The 23,849-nt window shown below is 40.4% G+C and overlaps 1 protein-coding gene and 1 non-coding gene across 5 annotated transcripts in view; one reads left to right on the top strand and one right to left on the bottom strand.

Annotated features, from left to right (window-relative positions):
- GUCY1B1 (guanylate cyclase 1 soluble subunit beta 1) overlaps positions 1-17,333 on the top strand; it is an 80,486-nt gene extending 63,153 nt beyond the window's left edge. The window contains exons 9-15 of one of the 4 annotated variants that reach the window (XR_016440762.1): positions 296-493; positions 5,386-5,623; positions 7,380-7,520; positions 10,647-10,801; positions 11,084-11,210; positions 13,202-13,257; positions 16,119-17,333. Coding sequence is in view for 3 of the 4 variants with exons in the window: in XM_090036315.1 (XP_089892441.1) it covers positions 296-493; positions 5,386-5,623; positions 7,380-7,520; positions 10,647-10,801; positions 11,084-11,210; positions 12,307-12,552 (1,105 nt within the window). In the remaining variant the exon portion in view is untranslated. Of the gene's footprint in view, positions 1-295; positions 494-5,385; positions 5,624-7,379; positions 7,521-10,646; positions 10,802-11,083; positions 11,211-12,306 lie in introns of all 4 variants that reach the window. The other 3 variants (XM_090036313.1, XM_090036314.1, XM_090036315.1) reach the window with 3 other exon arrangements.
- On the bottom strand, positions 1,533-1,715 carry LOC149870484 (U2 spliceosomal RNA). Its single transcript, XR_016440872.1, has one exon. It is a non-coding gene; the product is annotated as a U2 spliceosomal RNA (small nuclear RNA).
- Positions 17,334-23,849: the final 6,516 nt, after the last annotated feature.

The raw sequence follows: 23,849 nt of genomic DNA, 5'->3' as shown, positions 1-23,849 counted from the left end.
CTTGCCTCCCTGGTACCTGCCCTTTCTGACTCCCACCTGTTACTGCAATTGCCTTCATCCCCAGGGTGGGGGCGGGGGAGAAACTCATCTTGGATTCAAGTAAATGCATTATGTTGTAAAGGGTACCCCAAAATGCATTGTGTGTATTACTTGATCATTTTGCTAGTGGGACCCCAAACTGTGCCTCATAGTTTAAATATTGCTTAAACAAGTTTAGTAAGTATTACATATACTATATATGCTACATATACTGTACTATCTTATATAAATTGTACTATCTTTCTCCACATTATAGTGTGATGAACTTAGATGACTTAACCAGAAGAGGTTTATATCTGAGTGATATTCCATTACATGATGCTACCCGTGATCTAGTCCTTTTGGGAGAACAGTTCAGAGAGGAATATAAGTTGACTCAGGAACTGGAGATCCTTACAGATAGACTTCAGCACACCTTAAGAGCATTGGAAGATGAGAAGAAAAAGACAGACACGTAAGAATTAACTCCCAGTGTTAAAGTGGAATAAATTTGGCTAATTATTTATACTCAATTTACTATAAAATAAATCTAGAAGTAATAGATGAAGAGAGAGGCAGGGCCTCAAGGCTAGGATGCGTGGAGCCAAAAAAGGACAATTTTGCTACCCTTTACAGTTTTGTATATTCTAATAATTTTCAAACCTCATCTGCAATGCATATGTTTAAACACAAATTAATGGAGGGCTTCTCTTCCTTGCTGAACATATTTAGGAACTAAAGTGAACCAACAGTCCTCTTTGCTTTAGAAATGGCTGGAAGAAATAATGTTCCAGGAAAACATCTTGCTGAAGCTGTGCTAGTTTGAGCCACCGACAAAGTGCCAATGCTGCAGAAATCATGCTATAATTTAGTATGTGCCCTGTTGATAAAGAAGATGATTCTTGGGGAACAGACAATTTGAAATTATATAGAGGAAAATAAACTATTAAGGAAGTCTTTCTCTACTGTGAATAGTATTTAATTATGAAAAACTTGCATTTCAGTATGACAGGAAGCATAATCAGACTACAAGAAATCTGATTTCTTTCACTGAAGATTGTCAGACAACACCCTCTCCTACATGCAACCCCTAACAAAGATGATATATAGAAGGAAGGCTTCTTAGAGAATGCTATTAATCTAGATACTATGGGCCTTGTGAGAGGTGATCTAGTATATAATAATTTGTGTATGTTAATTTTAGTATTACATAAAGGTGTCTGAAGAAGTCTGAGAACAAAAGCTAGTAACAGATACATTACCATATTTACTTGAATACAAGATGAAGTACCCCCCTCAACTGGCACAAGTAAAAAAGCCCCTTGTCTTTCATTTGTATACAAGGAAAGCTTATACATTGTATGTCATTAAACTGCTGCCAAAAGTAGCATGTCTTCAGTAAAAGAAACCACCTATGAAGCTGATTTAAATGCAGCCAAAACTGAGCATAACTATAAAACACATGGCCATATTAGGCAAACATGCTGATAGGAACCTTTTTTTTTTTTTTTCCATTTTTTTGCACCGGTCCTGGAAGCACTGCAATACCAGGTCAATGCATGGAGTGGATGGAGCACGCTCCGGTTCCACCACCCAATACCAAAAAGAATCTGCTCAATATAGACCTCCTATGGAGGACATATCAGAGACAATTACCCTGGGGAGCTCGCCTACGTGGTCATACCCTGGGGAGCTCGCCTACGTGGTCACGCTGCTTCCCCTGCCAGGAATCTACCACAAGGATAGGTTTGTTCAGCCCATTGGAATAAGATATATGCTAGTGGCCTTTGAGTACCAGTCCTCCTCAGCACTTTTTCACATCATGTTGAGCTACTACATTGCATACGTTTCAACTTCCTCTTCCTTTCTTTCCATTTCCAATGATCCTTGTTTCTTCACCAGCCTTAAATGTCTGGCAAACATCACAAAATGGGGCCCCAAACAGTTCACTCAGAATCCTTCTGAAACCCTGTCACATATGATTAGTATGGTTTTGCCCTCCTTGAGGTAGAGCTGGACCAGGTTGCTCTGCATCTCATACACATATACGCTTTTGGAGGATCCCAGGATTCATGACAAGAACACCTAGTTCCAGTTGTGAGTGGGAGCTAATTAGCACATGAATCCTTTTTGGGGGTGGTATCTGGAGCACACACCTATACCTGAGCAGTGCTGAACTGTGCGGTCACCATGGCTTGACATGCTATTGACTCTGGTAGGTAGACCCCAAGATGAACCTAATCGTTGGTAATTCACAAGCCTTTGGCTTTGAACTAATGCATAGTTTGTACTACATATAAGTAGGTGCAAAGTGCTGCTTAAAGTGTTTATAGAGTACCTGTGCTAAAACTTGCAGCAGTTTCAAAAAAGGTAACGTATTAATCCTGGATGAACTAAGTATATGGGTCGTACATGGAACTTGCTACAGCCATGTTTAATTTCAAGGTTACTGTTTTCAAATTTGCTTCTGACTTCTGTGTGCTCAGGGTCTGACTGTAAGGAATGAAGTTGGGGGACAAAGGGGACTACCTGACCCACCAGATTTATTTTCCCTGTTGTAGCAGTGGGAAAGGGGACCAATTCAAGGGAAACCTTCAATAATTAGATACATACAACATTATAACAAATTTACAAGTTTTCTATATATAGAATCTAATTTTTACAGGAGCATCTTATATTCAGGGCCATCTTATATTTGATTATAAGTAACTAGTTATGTGATAAGCAGCATGTGATTAATAGCAAACTGTCATATTGGAAAAAATCATACCAACTGTGTAGTAGTAAAAGTTTTTAATGGGTTTTACTGTATTAAAGGAACTTTGGCATATCCTAAATATCATAGTATAGTTTATCATATTGCTTAGCCTGTGGAGGAGTGACAGTTTTTCTAAATATGACTAGGGGAAAAATCATAGGTTAAGGAACTCAGTCATAGGAAGCCTTAATATTTTTTTTCTGTTTAGCAAGTTTTATTTGGCTTTTAAAATTTACTTTGACCATCAATAACAGTTTCATGTTTTGTGTACTGATCTGCATTGGTAATCCCCAATTCTGACAGTCTCAGAATAATTAATGAGATTTCATAGAAAAGAAGGTGGTAATGTGCACAAAGCTGCTGCAAGGTTGGGATCTGTCTCAGCAGAGCTGTGTGAAAACTTTAGCTTCTGTGCCTGGATGATTGAAGAAAGAAAATCTGTGGTTATGTCAAACAAAGACTGTATTATACTCAAACAGGACTTTTCAGTTGTTTTTAACTTTTGTTTATAAGCTTATAAAACCTAGCAGAGCATATATTCTTTACTAAGGACTATGGATCCAATTTGTCTATTTTTGCTTACATGGTTAGTCCATGGTTGCCTGATTTTAAATTCCATTGATGTCAGTATCATAAACAGCAAATGAGTTCCAACCACAGCTTTCAAAAAAATATGAATGAAGTTAAACAGACCCAGTCATGTAGCCTTGTCCTCAGGCAAGTAGATTTGCTCTTACAAGTAGACACATTCTTCTGGGTTTGCTATCATTGACATATAGTTGGGGATGAACCTGCTTTGAGCAGGGGTTGGACTAAATGACCTCCTGAGGTCCCTCCCAACCTTAATTTTCTATGATTCTTTGACATCATCACTATTATTTCCTGTCTTCAGAGATGGCAGAATCCAAGATGCGTAACTGAGGAGGCAGTCCCTGCAGGGTCTTTCCATAGTTGTGCACCTGTGCAGGACTGGCCCCAGTATTATCTTGAGACTAGGAAGCAGTTTAGAATTTTTTAGGACAGGGATCATACACCTGGCCAGTGGATCCTTTTGATTTAACCTGTGGACCTGGGCTTCAGAAGCAGTGGGTGGTGAGGGGATTCAGCAGCAGTTGCTTTCCTTGTGCCATCAAAGGGAAAAGCAGTGGCAGCAGACACTTTCCCCATGCCAGCAGCAGGTGCCTTACCTGTGCTAGTGGTGTATGCCTTTCCTGTGCTGGTGACAGGTGCTTTCTCTGTACTGGGGCAAGGAGAAATGATGGTGGTGGGAATGGGGAAAAGTGGCGGTGGTTGGTACTTTCTCCGTGCCAGTAACAAGAAAAAGTGGCAGTAGTAGGTGTTCTAAAAAGCAGCAGCAATTGGGTCCTAGTGCCAGTCTACCTGTGGCCCAAAATGAATTGGGTCTGCAGCCTTAAGAGGTTGCTAACCACTGGTATAGGGAGATCGAGGATGTGATTAAAACCATCACGAGTAATTCCAATGCTTGATGCTGAGCATTTATGTGTTTAAAATGAAAAACTTTAGGAAATTCCATGTATTTAGGGGAAGAGCATCTATCCATTATTCTCATCCATCTCATGTTTTTGCCTTGTGTTTTTCTCCTTAGTTTTCATGTTTCAGTTTTAGGCTGTACTATTTATTTGAAATGTTATAACTGATGAGATCAATCGGGACTCTAAAATTCATTATGTTAATCTGCAAAATACTGGGTGTGTCTACACAAGATGATATGGCACCATAGCATCTGTTGGCAAAAACCATGATGTCACCTCTACATTGCTGTAGCAGCGTACTCCCTCATTATAGTGTGTTGCTACGGTGATGTAATGGCCAAAAATAACCATGTGTGGCCAGCATGGTGCAGTATGGGCTGTTACCGTGCTGTCTTCTAGTACTTCCAAAAGGAAGTACTAGATGACTATGTAGCAACAAAGGTGCTGTATGGTCATGTGTAAATGGTCACAGTCAGGTGGACAGCAGACAGTGGGCACATCCTGGTTTTGGTGGGGGTGGGTTTGCCAAGCACATACTATTTATCACCACAGACTTTGGTCACTAAAGTTCGAATTAGAGTTCTATACAATGATAGATGGAAAAACTAAGGGAATTAGATGACAATTTGCATGGTGATTTACAATATGAGCTTTTTAGTTTTCATGATATGGATCATTCTGTTTGTTGAAAATAATGTAGTAAACCTTAAGGCCCAGATGCACATCTTGTGTAAATGGGTTTAGAACCATGGAAATCAGTAGAACAAAATCAATTTATAGGTATAAATTTACATTAAGTGGCCAAAACATTTCCAGCATAAGGAAAAGTAGCCTTGTACAACTTTAATAGATTACATCTAAAGATTAATAACACATTTCATAGTGCTTAACTCCTGTATGCTGCCACTGCATATTCTTGTTAATGTAATTGCTTTAACCACACTGGGGTAGACCAGCTCCAATTCTTAAAGGAGTAGGTACTTCTGTATAAGTTGCTTATGTCACTTGCTGACTTGCTGTTAAAAGTCACTAAGATATAATTGTGCATGGAGATAAGATAATATTTTAATGATATACTTATTTTTTGTATATCTTTTTTTTTTTTTACATATCTAGCTTGTTGTATTCTGTCCTTCCACCATCTGTGGCAAATGAGCTGAGACACAAGCGCCCTGTGCCTGCTAAGCGGTATGATAATGTGACCATTCTGTTTAGTGGCATTGTTGGATTTAATGCATTCTGCAGTAAACATGCCTCTGGAGAAGGAGCCATGAAAATTGTTAATCTTTTAAATGATCTGTATACCAGATTTGATATTCTGACTGATTCACGAAGGAATCCATTTGTTTATAAGGTAAACATGAGATTTTTTATTATTACCTTAGTATGGAATTTGGTCTTTGCTATTATGTTGCGGTGATTTAATGCCATAAATAAACATAATTTCTCTGTCATCCTTTGTGTTTTGGATAGTTTTGGAAACGTGATTTGGAGTTTGTTCTTGGGGAGGGAAAGAACACAGACTTGTTTTAGCAACATACAGGGCTGCAGAGGTTTATTTATATTCCTGCACATTGAAATGACTGTGTCCACATGATACAATCTGTCTTCTGTTGTTTGTCTTAAACCACTGTAGAGTTAGACAGATAAGGTAGAAGAAGCATCTGTTCTGTAATTGGTATACCACCTGATTTAAAGATGGTCTATATATATTGTCAGAGTTGTTTAAGAAACATGGAGAAACCAGAGGGCTAAGTTTATGGCCCTTACAGCACATGCCTGGATTGGATTTGGAGTTTTCTTGTACCAGTCCAGAGAATACCCAGTGAAGGATTTTAACTGCAGGAGACACAATTCTTCCCTAGCCTCTCCCTAAAACCATTATAGATCACACTCTGATACCCTTTCTCTGACTAATTAAGGTCTTAAAATGGCACTGCTTGTGAAATGAGATGCTGTTTAGCCTCAGTGAGGATATGAGAGTGAGAACTTACATGTTTACTATAGAATGGGGTATATAGGTTGGGTTCATTGTCATAACCATGCATTACGGACTCTATTCATAAATCCCCACTGTTTTTGCATCTGTGTGCAATCCTGAAGAGAGAAACCAGTCAGAAAACCTTTATTTACATTTTCCTGGTATATAGCACTCGTCTATCAAAAAGGTTATTACTGAAAAGTTAAATTACTTGGTGTTATATATTTAAAGAAGCATAATTTTTAATTTCTGAATTTGTGAGTGAGCACTGAGGTCTGGTGAATTTGTAGCCAGGACTCTTTATAGCCTCCTCTTGTAAGAAGGCATATAGGCAAGTAATCATCTATTGGAATATTCAAAGTATATGCCAAGTGAAAAAATATCAGTAAGTTTGGAGACAGAATACAGTTATAATGGGCACGTCTACATGTTGCTGAATGACAACATTGCTACAGCTCTGTCCTTTACTACCTTTTGGAAGTACTAAAGCATGGCACAGTATGGGCTGGTACTGTGCCCTGCATGCTATGCATGGGTAAATTTCCCAGCCACATTGCCACAGAGGCATGCTATACGGGGAGGAGCACACCACTGCAGCGATGTAGCTGGTGATCACGTGTAGACCCATGTGATCACCATGTTGCTGTAGTGTGCTATATGGTGATGTGTAGATACACCCAGTGTCTAACACCATCTCCCACCTTTATCAAGTCTAGAAGTACTTTGATGAACCAATCCAAATATTTTCTGAGTTAGAAAAATTCTACAAGTACTGGTTCTGGACCAGTCAAGTGAAAGATGTATCATTTTTTTCTGAGCAATAACCGGAAGATATTTTTATGTCCTAAAGTAAAAAAAAGAATCAACATTGTACACACACAGCTGCATTTTTATTGAAAACCCAGAAAACGTGGTTCATGTGCGCATAACCATAATAAGGTTTTCGTGTACCTCCTTTTCAGCATATACTCTATTTTTTAATCACAAACAGTGGAACAAGGCAAATAAAATAAATGCAAATTGAGGAAGAAAATATTTGCAATGGCAGACAATCTAGAAAGAAGCTCATCTGGGCTTGCTTTCTGAAACGCAAGACAATAAAATAATTTAGAAATATTTGTTTTGATAGGTGGAGACTGTTGGAGACAAATACATGACAGTGAGTGGTCTACCAGAGCCGTGCATTCACCATGCACGATCTATTTGCCACCTGGCACTGGATATGATGGAAATAGCAGGCCAGGTTCAGGTAGATGGAGAGCCAGTACAGGTTAGTAATTGTCTTCGTTTGAATAAAGAACCTGCTGCTGCAATATTCAAAACTCAGCCTCGGCAAGTTTTTATTATTGTTCTTTGCACATCTTTGCAGTGCTGTAAAGAGCCATGGACATTTTGAGAAGTGCAATGAAGAGCCATGGCCATATGAGAGAGGGTGTGTAGCTCCCCAACTCCCAAGGCAAATTATAATTCCTGATATTGATGTCAGGTCCTTAAATTTGTGTTTGCCATTGATTTTAGTGCATGCCCCCCCTGCCCATCTGAATGCCAATTTTGCATCATCCTGTGTTGCAGTGGATTGAATAAATCAATTTGATTGTGAATCATATCTGTTAAGCATTATGGGAAATTATTTCGTTCTAGGGGAACATGTATTTCTGTAGTCATTTTTGGAAATGGATAATGACAACTTTCTGCAGTACTAGAAGTTAGTTACCTGCATGATGTTGTTTAGTATATTTTTACAGAATTGGAGAGCAAAAAAACTTTGAGGACAAAGTAACCACCTGATAAGTGAACAGCTTTGGTTTTGGCCTTACCTTTGTGTTTCACTGTACTTTGGGGCACAGAATTGGAGGATGTCTGATTTGATGCTGTTCAGTAATTGACTCGTATAAACTATAAAAAGACTTTTGCTGAATTTACATATTTAAATCCAAGAGAGAGATCCTCAAAACCCCAGCCTAAGTCGTTATGTGCTTACATTTTCTGTAGAAAAAGTTCCCTGAATGCCTTACTTCTTACATCTGGCTGGGCTGATGAGCTTGTCTACATTATAAAATCCACCAGGAAACCGCAGACCAAATATTTCTCTGCCAAAGTCCCATGAGAGACTCAGTCAGGTTCGGGTGGTCAAACTACTTCATCCATAAAATACTGCAGCCATAGTGACTTCAGTTAAATGCCACAGCCAGAGAAAATGTATCACTTATGCTATTGTTTTTGAAAGAAGAGTCACTCCTGTTCCATTTTTGAAAGGGATGACTTTTATGCTTATCTTTAAGAAAAGATTCCTAATTGTGATTCCCTGTCTGACATGGGTACCATCGTGCCACCCACAGTTCAGATCAGAAAATCATCTGGCCTATATCAGATTCCCAGTATGACATAGACACCACCCTACCACCTGCATCTGAGCCCCAGGCAAAAATGGGATTCTAAATGCAACTTTTCATCAGCACTCCCAGTTGGTTTCCTGAGGTGCCTTTCTGATTGTCTATGAATTCTGTTCCAAGGTATCCAACTCTTCCTATATGAAAAGCTGTAGATTCCACTGGCACTTAGAAGTTAGGTGTTGTAACACTCAGCTTCTTAGGTCAGATACAGATATTACACTTTTACTGGTATAAGTAATTGGAAACTGGTCTTTATATCTGTAGCAGGACAGAGGTTCAACACATAAAACTGATCTGTACCCATAACGGAACAGATGTTTGACATACATGGACTAGTTTAAAAATAGCAAGACCTGAGTTAAGATTTGTTGCCCCCCCCCCCCCCCCCCAAATCAAATGCTGAATATGTGTTTTGTTCACTGTTGATATAAACTACAGTACATCACTTACAGAAAACCACATAATTTAGATTGCATCTGCCTCAGGTTCTTTGAATGTCTGTACCTAGGCATAATACCTAAGCCTCATTGTACACCTTTCTTCATAGCACTAGTGAGAGGCATCTTTGTTTATAAAGACATCTGTGTAGGAGCTGAGCCTTAAAAGGAAAAACAATGCTGGTAGGCTTTCAAGTGTGTATAACTCAGATCACTTTCAGACTTTTGCACCATATAGTAAAATTAAAGGTTCAGATGTTCCATAAACAGGAACTCCTGCTGGCTCATTTTCAAATTGTGTAAATGTGCAGTTTGAGCTAGTTGAGGTACAATAAACAATTTGAAAGTGGAATGAAAAAAACCCCCCTCTTATTTATTTTATGGCATTTTAATCAAAATCACATGTTCATTTTTTCTGTAATACAGTGTACTATAGTGAAAAATTTGACATAATGTGTTCTGCTTAATTTAATAATACCTTAATTTGATCAAAGTAGGAACTAGTTATATTATCTAGTGTGATTAATTTGGATTACTTTAAGAAGGAATTGGTGAATAATTCAGCCATCGGTTATAGAAAGTGACTGTTTGCCCAGGTTTCCATTGACTTTACTAAAGCTGCTAATGACTTACACCTGTCAATGCATAAACAGCATCACACTAGGGCTGTGCAAAACTTTGGTTGCTGATTTGCTTTGGTGGAGATTTGGCCCAATTCGGTGGCTGAATCTCTGAATCCAAATCAAATCCGGAGACCCTTTAATCTCTCCAAATCAAATTGGAACCCTCTGAGTCGATTCAGAGAGATTCAATGATTTAGACATAGACACAGCTTTAAATGTTTTTTCTACATACTTCAGGGTACCAGGAGCACTTTCGTTCCACTTCCAGGTCTGCTGCCAAGCATCCAGAGATGCCCCCTCGCTCCTTTGGGACACTCCATCCACCCTACCATCTCAATGTTCACAGGCTGCACCTGGTACCTTGACATATATACAAAAAATATTTAAAGCTCTGTGTGTGGCCGAATCGCTGATTCTCTGAATCAGCATTGGATCTTCAGATTCAGATTTGGCTGAATCGAATCGCGCAGTGATCTGAATCAATTAATCGAATCACTATTCCTTATTCGGGCCGAATCCGAATTGAATAAGGCCTATTTTGCACACCCCTACATCATACCCATAGTTACTAAAGACAGAGGTAGTTCTAAATAAGATTGAAGTAAAACGATCTCACAGATAACTTTTTGTAAAAACAGATAGGACATTGGCTGCTTCCATCAGCCAATCAGAGAGTGAATAAAGGATTATGGAATGACAGACAGACAGAGTGAGGCTTTTATAATATTAGAATTGTGAATTGACCAATTCAGCTGTTCAGAATCGATAGTACTTTGCAATTACTGAGCATAGGTGTAAATAACACATGGTACAGGGTATTGAAAAATCGAGGCTGATATCTCAAAATTGTAGTATAAAATGGCTGTTACATCTACTGTGTCTGAATCTTCAAGATAATAAATTGATAAAGAACTAACAAAATATTGTCTCTTTCTTTTTAAAGATAACAATAGGCATTCATACTGGGGAGGTGGTTACTGGTGTCATTGGCCAAAGGATGCCACGTTACTGTCTCTTTGGAAACACTGTTAATCTGACGAGCAGAACAGAAACCACTGGAGAAAAGGGAAAGATCAATGTCTCTGAGTATACCTACAGGTGAGATGTTGAGAAATCCTTATGGATGATTAAAAAATTTCAAAGGAAAAATATTTTCAATATACTTTAAGAAAAAAAATATAGGTGATAATGTCAGGCCCCTGTCAGCACGTTACGTCACATGATTTTTGAGAATTGTTGTGATAGACTGTATCATAAGTCACTATTTCCATAGGAAAGAATGAAATGCAAGCTCAGGAATTTGCATGGAGCCATGATAATAGCCTTGAGATGCAAGCTATCAGTGTCTTCAGTGTATAATATTTTTGTTTTTAATTCTAGGTGTCTTACGACACCAGAAAATTCAGATCCTCAATTTCACCTGGAACACAGAGGTCCAGTTTCCATGAAGGGGAAAAAAGAACCAATGCAGGTTTGGTTTCTGTCCAGAAAGAGTACAGAGACAGAGGTATGACTAACCAAAGTGTAACTCTTTTTTAAACCAAGGCATAAATAAAACAAGTTTTCAATCTAAACCACAAAGGACTATTTGGTTTTGCAAAACTGAATCTTCCCTACAAGAAATAAACCCTTTTGTAAAACTTTTATTACATTAATGTATTTACTATCTTGACAGCAGATTAAAGGGCTTGATTATTGGTCTTCAGGGTTTATGCCTTTCCTAAAAAAAAAAATACTTTTGTATTATAAAAAGTTCTTGAAGGGCTTGCCAAGTGTTTAAATATTTATTTCTCTGTCTACAAATTTTTCTGCTATATTAGACTTTGTAATACACAGTACATCTCTGTTTAACTGATGTGGAAAGTTAGTGCCATTTGAAAACTTACCATTTGTTTCCCTGCAGTGAGTAAAATATTGCAGTCTTCCAGTTCTTAGTCACCAGTTATGCCTATGCCTCTGCAGAGGCTCCCTGCTGATATGAGTGGGACTCTGTGCTAGCACAGGGATCTGCTGTCATGGAGGCTGTTTCATGATAGATGCCTTAGCTGAGGGAAATACAGGGTCAAATTATGTAAAAGAACCTAAGGAACCATCTATACTTCTCTCCATTCATTGCCCAGGAGAGCTTACTTCCAATCCATATAGGCCAGCTCCCAAAAATGAGGCAATGTAGCTGCTTACAAGGTCCCCAAGTGCATGTCCAATGCTAAGATCTCTGTCTCAAAGAAGCTTATTGGCATACTCTTGGGGCAGCTCTATATTGGCTACATAGTGTGATTTCTGGAATCTGGAACAAGTGGAGCAAGAGTGAGCATGTGTACTCTGCTTTGTCATGACAATCCTGGGTTCAGTACAGAGGCAATGAAGACATGTCTTATATGACTTGGGAACCTGAGTCCCATTTTAAAAAATGATGGGGTAAAACTTTCAAAGGAAATAATTTAGGATCTCAGCTTAATTTTAGTTTTCAAAAGTGACTTAGACTCTTTGCAGCCAAAGGCTCATTCTGTGCCTATGGTTCTAAGAGTCTGAGTATACCAATAAGGCTGCATACACATGTTCAGATGATCTGAGAGAATTCTTCCAGTTTCTTTTCCTGATAGAAAAGCTTACCAGAAGCTCTTGAAGAGACATTGAATGCTATGCCCCTGAGGAGCAAAGAGCTTGCAGTGCTGACTCTGCACAGCCAGGAGGGCGGCCTATGTACACATCACAACGTGCTCTGCCTGCTCTCTCAGTCTGCCTGGAGATGGAATGGCAACAGTGCATGGTGGAAGAGGGGGAAAGCAAAGCACCCTGAGATGCTGGTGGACTGTGGTGTTGATTCTCTCAGAAGAGAATGTATATAGACATTTGCTGTTCCAGGAGAAACTCTTCCTGGGTGTTCCCAGGTCATTTTTCTTCCAGAGCAGCCATTTTTGCTCTGGGAGAAAAATCCTGAACATCTGTACACTCATGTTTTTTCACAGGGAGCAGCAAGTCTCCCAAGAGAAAGTGAATACAGTAAAAGCTGCCTTAACCAGCACCTTACAAGCCGGCATGCTCTATTAACTGGCATGCTGGCTTGTAAGGTAAAAGCGAAACTGGAAGTGCCCACCGTGGCACTTCCAGTTTTGCCAGCCCCCACGGTCTGGGGCAAAGCAGCCTGCACTGCTGAGCCCCTATGGCCCAGCTGCGTGGGGCCCACCTTCCTGTCCCTTGGGGCCTGTGGGAGGGTCAACGATGCGGCGGGAGAAGCAGTGGCCCAACCAGTGAGACACTTGTTCGGGCCTCTCGATTAACTGGCATGTTTTGTTATTCAGCACCCACCATTCCCCATGGGTGCCAGATATACATATACAGCAAAAGCTTTTTTGTGGCCCAAATAACTATTAAAAAAAAAAAATCCAGACTCACTTATTCACATACCTGCAGCTATAATTGTGGTTTAAATTTTTCTAAAATGTGTATGGGGCTTAGCAACATAAACTGTTTTTGTTTTTGTTTTTTTTTCCCAAGTGAGTCAGGCTCTCAGGAGTCTGAAGTGTATGGATACACAAACAAGTTACTATGAGGTAAGCTTGGGTGTCAATGTACGTATGTCAGCAACTACAAGATAACTGCCTGTGTGTATGTTCTTATGTATGCCGTTGAAAGTGCGAGATAGGTTAGCACTCAGTGCGAATGGGGTAAGCTAACTTACTCTTATTGTGGGAGTAAAAACATGCACATGTGGTGTTACTATGAACAATTGAAATGCTTTAAGTTTACATCCTAGTTTGCCTCTCAGTAACTTGTGTAAGTGTACAGGCATACAAACTCCTGAGAGCCCAGTTCAGGCAGTTTAGAAAATTTTAACCACAACTATTATTGCAGGTATATGAATAAGTGAATATTGACTTTTTGATGGTAGCTACTACATGTGGCTATTTCTTAGCCTAGTATATTAAAATCAGGGGATGTTATGTTTTATCTCAGAAATATTTATATGTATATTCTGTAACAGATATTGTTACTTCATGAATATTGTGTGCGCCATCTTTGGATAATAATTTTCTAATTATATTTTTAATGAAATACAAAGTCATTGTATATTTTTACATAGCTTGCTTTCACTTTGAGAGCCATAGTCAGATTTTAAAGGTGCCTTAGGAAATGGTAAAAATGTATTATTACAGCATAAACAATAGAACACCTTTTTTAAAAGGGCACATGCTATTTTTAATTGTAATGTTAGAGTGCAGTGCATAGTTAGATTGGTACTGTACTTGTAGCCTACGCATGTATTTAAAAGCTTTTTAAATTTTAAAAGGTTCACAGAACAAGTCTTCTGATTAATATTAATAATATTTAGCATTTATATAACTATTATAATTTACAAGGTATTTTACAAACATCAGTATATTCTAATCCTGTTTTCCAGAGGGCAAAAAATATACTCAGCCTAATAAAATATACTTATCCAAAGTTATATCTGCTCTGAAAATATTCTGAATGTGATATCTAAAATGTTTCAGGCCTGGTTCCCAAACATTAAGGCACCAAAAATTAAAGGCTGCCTTTGACAATATGTCAAGTTACTTAGAGCTAGAGGGAGAGTCAGAGAGAAGATTTAGAGCCTATGGACAGTATAACTCCTACATAACTGCTGTTTTTGGCACTTGCAAGTCCACATGGAATAGAAGTGCTAAGTGTAAGTGTCTGCCCTGGGCCAGTTTAAATCAGGAAATTGTACCCAACAAAAACGTATGACCAGAGCCTCTCTCATGTCTACTGGCACTTGCCTCAGGGTTTTAACCCCCTTTCACTCACAGAGGGTCTGAATCTACATGTACTTCCCAGCACAGTGCCCCAACCAGGCTTCAAGTTGGGCATTAAGCCCACTCCAGTCCTCCTCTTGAAGCTGGCCCCCTAGGCAGCTGAAAGATGGATATATGAGGGACCAAGAAAAAGACAGCAAGATAGAGTGTGTATGGCTCAGTGAGAGTTGCATCCCTGGAACGGAGACGCTCTTCGGTTCTAGTCTGGACCCTTGCTTCCAGTGGGGTAGAAATTACCCCACTGCTCTGCACTGAATACTGATTGCTCACTGGTGAAGCTCTGGCTGAGAGGAGCCTAGGACCTGTGTCCCACTTCCTGCATGCGTACTCTGACCAGGAGGCTATTAAGCTAAAACACTGCAGGGCCCTCCTCCTTCCTTCTCAGACCAACTAGCTATGGGGTTTTACCCAGCTACAATTTCAGGACCTATACTCTCCCATGTATGCACATATGGGGCCATGTACCCACCCAGCAAGAGCATAACTTACTCACGTGCATGGTAGTAATATGGACTCCCCCTTGCTTTAGCATTTTCTCTGACTACAGATGTTTCCATAAGGACGTAACGTAAAAAAGTGCCATACTGAATTAGACCAGTGGTCCATCTAGTCCAGGTATACTCAGCCTCTAGCCCGTGGACCAAATGTGGCTTGCGGGGGTCATAGGTATCCAGCCTGTGGGGCTCCCCATAAATCAGGAAATGTGGCAGTGGCGGGAGTGGTAGCAGTAAATATAGCTAACCACCCTTGCTGCCAAATTCACAAACCCCAAACCAGGTAGTAGGTTGGGACCAGGTCACACCACCTCGCCTCCTCTACTACAGCTGGATGGGGCCAGGCCAGGGCCTTCCTACTGGGTTGGATTGGTCTGGGCCATGTCCTCTCCCCACCTGCAGGGCTGGCTTAGTCTTGGCCACACCCTTCGCCCTGTGGGGCCAGATTTGGGCTGGGCCATGCTTGTTTCCCCTGCAGGGCTATGTTGGAGCCAAGCTGCCCCTGCCCCACTCTGCACAGCTGGATTGGGCCCTGTTGTGACCTCCCCATGGCAGATTGAGACCGCCAGTTGGATTGAGCCCACAGACAGCTTGGGCACTGTTCATCTGGTTTGCCAGCCAGAAAGGTTGAGCACCACTGATCTAGTCCTTTTTGCTGTTTCCAACAGAGGCAGTAAGAGATGATTTAGAGGGAGAATATATCAACAGGGTGTGTATATATATCTAAAGTGATCTATCCCCTGTCCATACCCTCTCTGGCATCCGCCATCATTGGTTTAAGGTTGTCAGATGATACGTTCCTGACTGTTCTGCATAAAGGGGCATTCTGGGATTGGTTTGTGCTTTGTTTATTTTGTGGCTGACCCAGGCTTAAGAGGAGCCTCCCATAGTCAGGTTCTAGTTGGAGCCAGAGCTGGATAGCGATCAGGGGAGCATTGGGACATCTTTTAATAAAGGATTATCTTCTGCATACAAAGGGGCTGATACCAAACTGTCTTTTCATTTTCAATACCAAAGTTACAGCAACAAATATCAAACCTATTTTGTTACTACATTGCTTTGCAGTCTTATTGCTTCAAAGAAAATTCCTCACTTCTTAAACTTTCCTTACATGCACTCAAGGAAATAAAGCAAGATGCTTACTGAACTGGGGGAAGAAGAAGAAGACACTGGATAGGGTGCAATACTGTTTCCAACCAGCTGGTCTGGCAGTAATGATGGTTTGTAGGTATTACTTCACTTTGCATTTCTCATTTGGCCATCTATCCAAACCCAGAATCATATTCACTTTCCTTCAAATTCTCATTCAGTTTTTTTGCTTCTGCTTTTGTTATCGTTGTCTTTCTGCTGTGAGTGCATGTCAAGCCTCTTTTTTTTTGGTGGATCATGTGACCCTTCTCATATTCCAAATATTGAATAATACTTAATGGCATTTAGCATTGTTTGTGCTCTAGCTAACCATATTAATCTGCCTCACATGCTGTCTTCATCTTCATCTCTGCAGTGTAGTGGTAGTTTTCTATATTTTGACTATTTGTGTGAATACACACCATATCTGGAAAGGCAAAAGTTTCATTTAATAGAACGAATGATGAATCCAGGTCACTAATTTATGAGAAATATTCTGTTAATGTCCATTATTTTTTCAGTCTGCCCTCATAGTGCATTCCAGTTGCTTCTGGGAATAATACTTGTTGCACTGTGCCAGTTGCTCATCAAAAAAGTGTCTCCTTTGATGTTGTTATACAGTTTCCTTCTGTAGATAATACATTTACATTTTGTATATTGAAAATAAGAGGTCTTTGTCTAACATTGCAATTTGAATTATGTGTAAAGGTACTCTTACTCAAATGCTGTTCACTTGCAATGTATTTCTTATTTTTCCATATTAATTACATGCAGCTAACTTGTGCAAATAGATTACTGGACAGTTTTGTGCCATCTGTATTGTTTTGGTTCTTTTTCAGTAGAACCCCTCTGAAAATGAAAGGCTTCTTGCTGAGACATAGCTGTTGGGCAAAGCCTTTTGGTATGGTCTTGTTAATTTTCAGAAATGATGTATTATTCTTTACTGAATATTTTAATGTTCTGGACAACCTGTGAAGAATTATTAAATCATCTTCAAAATACATTGAATTCCTGTATACATCCATTTTGAGCCCACCAACATTTTCTGAATATTAGCTGTATAAAACTAAGATAGTACAGTGCAATTACTTTTGTGTATAAAGAAGTTTGTCTATATCTAGTATATCTATCTTACCAGCACAAAATATATATGTATAAATGTTTCATGTTAACATGTAGAAGAATTTCAATAAATTATTTTTTCCACCAGTCTTTAGAAAATTTGCTTTTTCAATAAAAATATATCTGGATATTGCAACTAGCATAATAGGAGGACTCTTAATTCTCTCATACTGAATAGATGCTTAAATTTATTTTTTGAACTGTGGTTCTGATCCTCAAGACTGTGGCTACCTATAGACATGATGATTTGTGTTTTAATTAGAACACGTTCTAATTAGAATGCTCCAGTATCACCTTATCATGTGTATTAAGCACCCCCACATTTTAAAATGGCTGCAGGGGTGCTTTAACTAAAGCTTGTTGAATGAGTGTTAGTTAAAGTGCTCCCACATCCATTTTAAAATATGGGTGGCTTAATACATGTGACAGTGAGCTGTTTTAATTGGAGCAGCTCTCAGGGAACTATTCTAATTAAAATGACCCCTCCCTACTCCTGAACATGTGTATAGTCACCCTGTGATTTTCATGAGTGCAGGCAGAGGTGTAACAGCATCTCTGTGCTCTAGGTAGCAGCAGCTCACTGGGCAGCACCAGTTGCTTTGCTGACACTGGCAGCAGCTATTTTGGGGGCCCTTTCCAAAGATAGTGCTGCACAAGTTGCCTTCCTTCAGTTGTATGTTCAGAAATTTGCCCATGTGCAACTAGTTACAAGATCAGGGCCTTAGGGTAATATAGGCCTCAAAATGGATATGCTGTATTTTTACTCAACATGGTAACAAAAAGTAGATGAAGATACAAAATTTCATGCACAGTATTGCTTTTGACACATTGAAACAAAAAATAGCGAACAAAAACTACATTTAGGGGCAGTTAATTTCGTTATGAATCAAAACCCATCCACCTAAAATGATGCAAATGATGAAGTTAAGTAGGTGGAGATGCATTGCTTTCCAACTTCAAATTGGATACAATGGGCGTTACAGAGAAACAGGCCATGGAACAATGTTATCAAGGGCCCTGGGCCTCCCCACAGGTCTGGAAATTTGGAGTGGTGAGCAGTGACAGGGTAAATTATTGCAGTTCGAGGGCCAGTTAATATTGCTACTACTCCATCCTGCTGCCAAATTTTCAGACCTGTGAGGAAGCCTGTGAACCATGTCTGAAGTGTGGAGTCATATCTGGCCTTCTGGGCCCCAAATTTGGGGATGCAGCAGCAGGAATTAACACTGACAATGCCAAATTCGAAGCCAGCAGGCCAGATGTCAGAGCTTAACATGCTGGATCCAGGATGCAGACCAGTCCCACATCACTCATCCAGTCCATGAGGTCATGATTTGGACGTTGCTGGTCTGTAACACTGTTAACACTGTCAGTAACACATACCAGTGCCATTGTTTGCATCCCCAGCAGACATCCAAATGCAGTATGCACCCCAGCTTCATTAGAATTGCACTCAAGCCACAAACCTTAATCGTAACCTCAACAATATTAAGGTGAAATGTCTTCTGAAAGGCTGCTGTTTGTGTCAGATGCACAGATATATCAGTATAATCTAAAAGAAAATAATGTTATTGAAGTGTTTTCATTAGAGTGCAAGTTGGATGAAGTTGGGATACTGAGCAGTTAGTGCTCAAAGTTTAGGATTTTGTTGTTTACCCATTTCAAAGGATTAAAGGTCCTGTTAAATTAAACTGTGCAACTCATCTAAACTCTCTGCGCATCATGCTAATAGTATGTATATATAGGGGGTTTTTTTATCCCAAGGGAATCTTTTAAATTTAGGCACCAAACTACTTGAGTTACTAAAATAGACCTTAAATGTTTCTCTCAATTACTAAAACTATACTTAAGTTAAATACTTTAGTTAAATCTGATTGTAAACCTATGTGGGTATTGATTCCTTTCCCTGTATTCAATAGCCTCTTTAATATAAGAATTTTCAATTTAAAGTGAATTAAGTCCCCTCACCTGAAAAGACATTGAAGCAGCAGCAAAAGTAGCCATGTCTGTTTCAAGAACATTATCATCTATTTTAGAATTCAAAAATAAAATAAAAGTAGGAGGAGAAAAAGGAAGAAAAAAGTCTGCTGTAGAAAAGGATCCGAACAGTATATATCTTGTCAAGGATCATGCTAGAGAATGCTACAGTAAAGCACCTGCTGCACCTGTGTTACATACTAAAAACATGTCGCTCAGCTGCCTTAGGTGAGTGACACTGAGATAAATGTTGTCTCGGGCATATTTTTGGCAGGCACCCAGAGCCACATGCCACACTAAAATGGTTACATTGCATTCCCTTCAGCATGTAATGTACTGTCTTTCTCTTAAGTTGTCATTTGAAAGTGGGCATGCCTTCAATGGCATGCCTTCAATGCTTGTATGCTTAGTTGTTTTTTAAATTCTGTAGGTCAAATGTCACAACTCTTATTGAAGAAAAACACATGGAAATGAATTTGGCCCTGTGTAATTTTTCTCAAATGAGGCTGCTTTTATAAAGGATATGGTCTACTGTCTTCCAGTTGGCACTGTCTCTGGCTTGCACTGTGGGAACCTGATTACTTTGGCTACTGTTAAACTTATTGTGATCCATGTGCTTTTATATTTCTTTTGATGTCTTTCCCAGCTTTGCTTTGCTGTATCCTGAAACAGGCAGCATGTTGCAGAAATAGAGTGGAGGAGTTAAAATTAAACATGTTCTCCAGTATTTTTATTCCAAAACTGATGCTTTTTTGATACTGCTCCAGCTGGATATTTGACAAAAAAAGTCATTATGTGTAAACTATATTTATATATACATTGAGAGCAGCTGGTCTTCAGAACCACTACAAGTTAAATCCTAGAGGCATGTCTGTGCCATCTCAGACTAATAGGGAGCTCTACCCACTTGTTCATGTTCCAAACACACCACATGCTGAAAAAATGTGTCTTCGTTATGATTACAGCAGGTCTGTGTAAAGCCAGCTCTACTGTAATGAGCACTCTGCAGCTTGACAGCAGCACTGGACACACTTTTGCATACCAGAAAAGTAGCATGTGCATAGTAAGAATAACTGGCAGGGTTTGTTTCCATAGCTGTGCCCCCTCTTACAGCCTTAAGTGTCTGATATTTGCTATTTGAAACCAGGGCCCCCAAAAATCATTAGGTTCTGTGGGAAAAGTTGATGTTAATATTGTTTGGTTTCTATTTGTGAGGAAGAAAAGCAAAAATATTTGCTGTGATAATATGAACACAAACAATGAATAAAGCACTTATTCTTCATTCATAACTGTTAACTATATGTTAACAAAATGCTTAATATATATGTGATGTTTCTTATATAGTGTAGACTTTATTATACGGGGTCTATTGCCAAAGAAATGTAAGATTCTTACTGCTTTTAATGGATTGTGAAAGAGATTTACTGTCAGAGCTTACAAATTATCATATGAAGGCTTCCAAAATTTGCTGTCCCAGTCTAATTATGGGGCCCATTGTTAATAAACTTTAGGGCTTTTTATTGAGCTTCACCATGTACAATCCCATTAAAGGCTGAATTTGCACACCCCTAATACTCACCTACAAATTCCAAAGTGGGCCCTACTGGATTCAGATTCAACCCAAATCAGGGATAGTGATTCAATTTGTTGATTCAAATCGCTGTCCCTGATTCAATTTGGCCGAATCCAAAGCTGAAGATTTGATGCTGATTTGGCGAATGAGTGATTCGAGCAAAGCCACAGCTTTAAATGCTTTTTCTGCATACCTCGAGGTACCAGTGCAGCTTGTGAATGCTGCGGTGCTGGGGCGGATGGAGCATGCCACAGGAGTGTACAGAAGTACTTCTGTTCCTCTTCCGGGGAGCGCGCTCAGGTCCCCCTGAGCCCCACCCAGCTCAGATTTTACTTTTGCCTAATTAAACAGTAGAAACTGCTCTTAAAATGTTTCTGATATACAATGCACATTCCAGTTTCCAGTAGCTGGTTTTTGGAGAAAAGGTATATGTTGTATGTGAGAAAATGTGGTATGTTGTAAAGCAGTTTTGTATGCACTTGGTATAAACATTTTTTTCTTATATAGGTTTTGTCCCATGAATAGATTATACCCCCTGCAGTGATTACCATGTAAAGCATTCTTCTGTTGACAATGTTTTTTATAGTCTCTTACTCAGAGATGATTATAGGTGTTACCGTATCTGTTAAGCTACTAGTAAAAATTTAGCTAATGGCATCCCTGTAATCAATTGACAAGTAATTTTTTAGATTAATGTGAAAGGGACTCAGCCGTAATCACACATCTTGCAATCATACCTTTATTTTGCTATGTTCCTGTATTACACACCTTTGGCACAATGCTAGCATTTTCTTTGTTTCAGATCACCAGGGTCATTCTAGCCTTCCAAAATTGATTTTGCATTTTGATTAATGTCATATCCTCTCTAATGCTTAAACAACGGAGCTGTGATTGAAATCACAGGAATGACTTTAGTGTAGACAAAAGGTAAGAGGTAGTCAAGCCTCTGACTGGCAAAGCTTGTGCCTGGCTGCCCTGTGGCTGTTTCCAGCCTCCCTGCTTGTGAGACTGGAAATGCAAGTAAGGGCCTCGTCAGGCCAGGGCCAGGGACTCCTGCTGGGAGAAAGGGGTGGGAGTGTGGGGAGCCACTTGCTATGGGGCTGGGCTGGCTTCACACTACAGGAGCTGCACGCTATGGGGCTGGGTCAGGCTGGCGCAAACAGTGCTGCCATGTGCAGCCAGGGACTCTGGAAGGAGCTGCACGCTATGGGGCTGGGCAGAGGTGGCCCTGCATGCTGCTACTATGTGCAGCCGGGGAATTGGGGTGGGAGTGTGAGAGCCGCACACTATGGGGCCAGATGGCACTGGTCCCATATGCTCCCACCATGTGCAGCTGGGAACTCAGGAGTGCAGGAGATGTGCACTATGGGGCTGGGTGCAGCTGGCCCTGCATCCTGCCACCACCCATGGTTGGGGACTTGGGTGAGAGTGCTGTTGGTCCAGGTGGGGCTGGTCCCACACGCTGCTGCCACCTGCATCTAGGGATGCAGGCATGGAGAGTTGCATGCTATGGGGCAGAGCAGGGCTGGCACCACTTGTTGCCACCACATGCAGCTCCAGGGGCTTGCACACTCCAGAGTCTAAGGATCAATCCATCCCCCCACACACCTCCACCCTCCCAGACATCCCCCCACCATACCCTTCAAACACACCCACAGTCCCCACACACACCCCTTCCCACACCACACCCCTCCACTCCAACCACATACCCCACACACACACCATTCCACCTCACCTCCCACCCTCCCCCACCCATCATACCCACACTTTTTATATACCCTCACACCTCATGCCCCACCACTCCCCAACCACATCTCCCCCACATACTGCCTTACCCCCATGCAATATACAAAAGTAATACTATTTTTAGCTATTATTCAATTGCCTCTAAGTACATTATGCAAACGCTCATAAAACATGACAAAATTTTTAAAAAATAAGATTAAAATAAGTTATTGTAGACATTTGTGTGGGGGGGTTGTTTTTAAGTATATGATTTGGGTTTTTTCAAGATGATAATCTCCCCCTCCCAAAAAGAGTACTTCCAAGGCAAGGGGAGGGACTTCTGGTGGTATAGGCCAGGGGTTAGGAGTGGAACTTCTGGTCCCAGCATGGTGACCAGGGGACAGGGCTCATCAAGGGGTGTGGCTACCTTTATGGCCCTCAACAGCTTACCAAAACTTGTTAAGTAGCCCTCCAGCCAAAATAATTGCCCGCTCCTTGTCTTTGGGGATCCATTTTTCTATGTAAATTCCATGGGGGCAATCATAATAATACTTTCCATTTCTTATCTATAAATTTCAGTATTTTACAAAGAAAGTTGATTTTTTTTTTTAAATATGTTTTTCATGTTCCTTTTGGAAAACATGCAGTTAGCATACATTAGCATTATTAATAGCACTTAGAAGCATCCAATCCATCCTCTAGCTAGCACTTAAATGCCATTAAAAATGATATATTGAATAAAAGTTCAAATTATCCCCTTTTGTATTAATGTTTGAGCTCTCTGAATTATACTTCAGTAGATAACCCTTCAAAAGCCTAGCCTGCTTTATCGCAGTGGTTTTCAATAGGGCTTTGTGAAGCTTCGGGTGCTGATTTGATTTGGAGGAGATTTGGCCCAATTCAGCAGCCGAATCTCTGAATCCAAATTGAATCAGGAGATCTGTAAAAAGGTCCAAATCAATTCAAGGCTCTCCAAATCAATTCGGAAAAGATTCGGAGAGCTTTCAAGATTTGGGCAGTCCCCACTCATGGCTGCAGGGAGCTGGACTTGGACTCCATGCCGGTAAGGGAGGGGACCATGGAGGGGATCCCCACCAGGCTTCATCCCCTGCCTGCTTCCCCAACCCCCCTGATCACCCCCTCACCCCTGCCCACTCTCCCAGCCCTGTCAGTGGCTGCCCCGCCTGGCCCCAGCATCCCAGCTCTTAAAAAAACCCGAAAACCCTGCATTCACCAGCTCCTGTCAGGTGAGGGGGTGAAACATGCTGCCCTCCACTGCCCCATGCTGCATGGGGGGCTCTGCCACAAGCCCCCATCCCCTGTCTGCT

This window comes from Crocodylus siamensis, chromosome 2 (genome assembly GCF_052110815.1).
Source record: "Crocodylus siamensis isolate JL-2025a chromosome 2, ASM5211081v1, whole genome shotgun sequence".
Lineage (NCBI taxonomy): Eukaryota > Metazoa > Chordata > Crocodylia > Crocodylidae > Crocodylus > Crocodylus siamensis.
The sequence above is the reverse complement of the archived record's forward strand: the minus strand, read 5'-3'. Positions and strand labels throughout refer to the sequence as shown.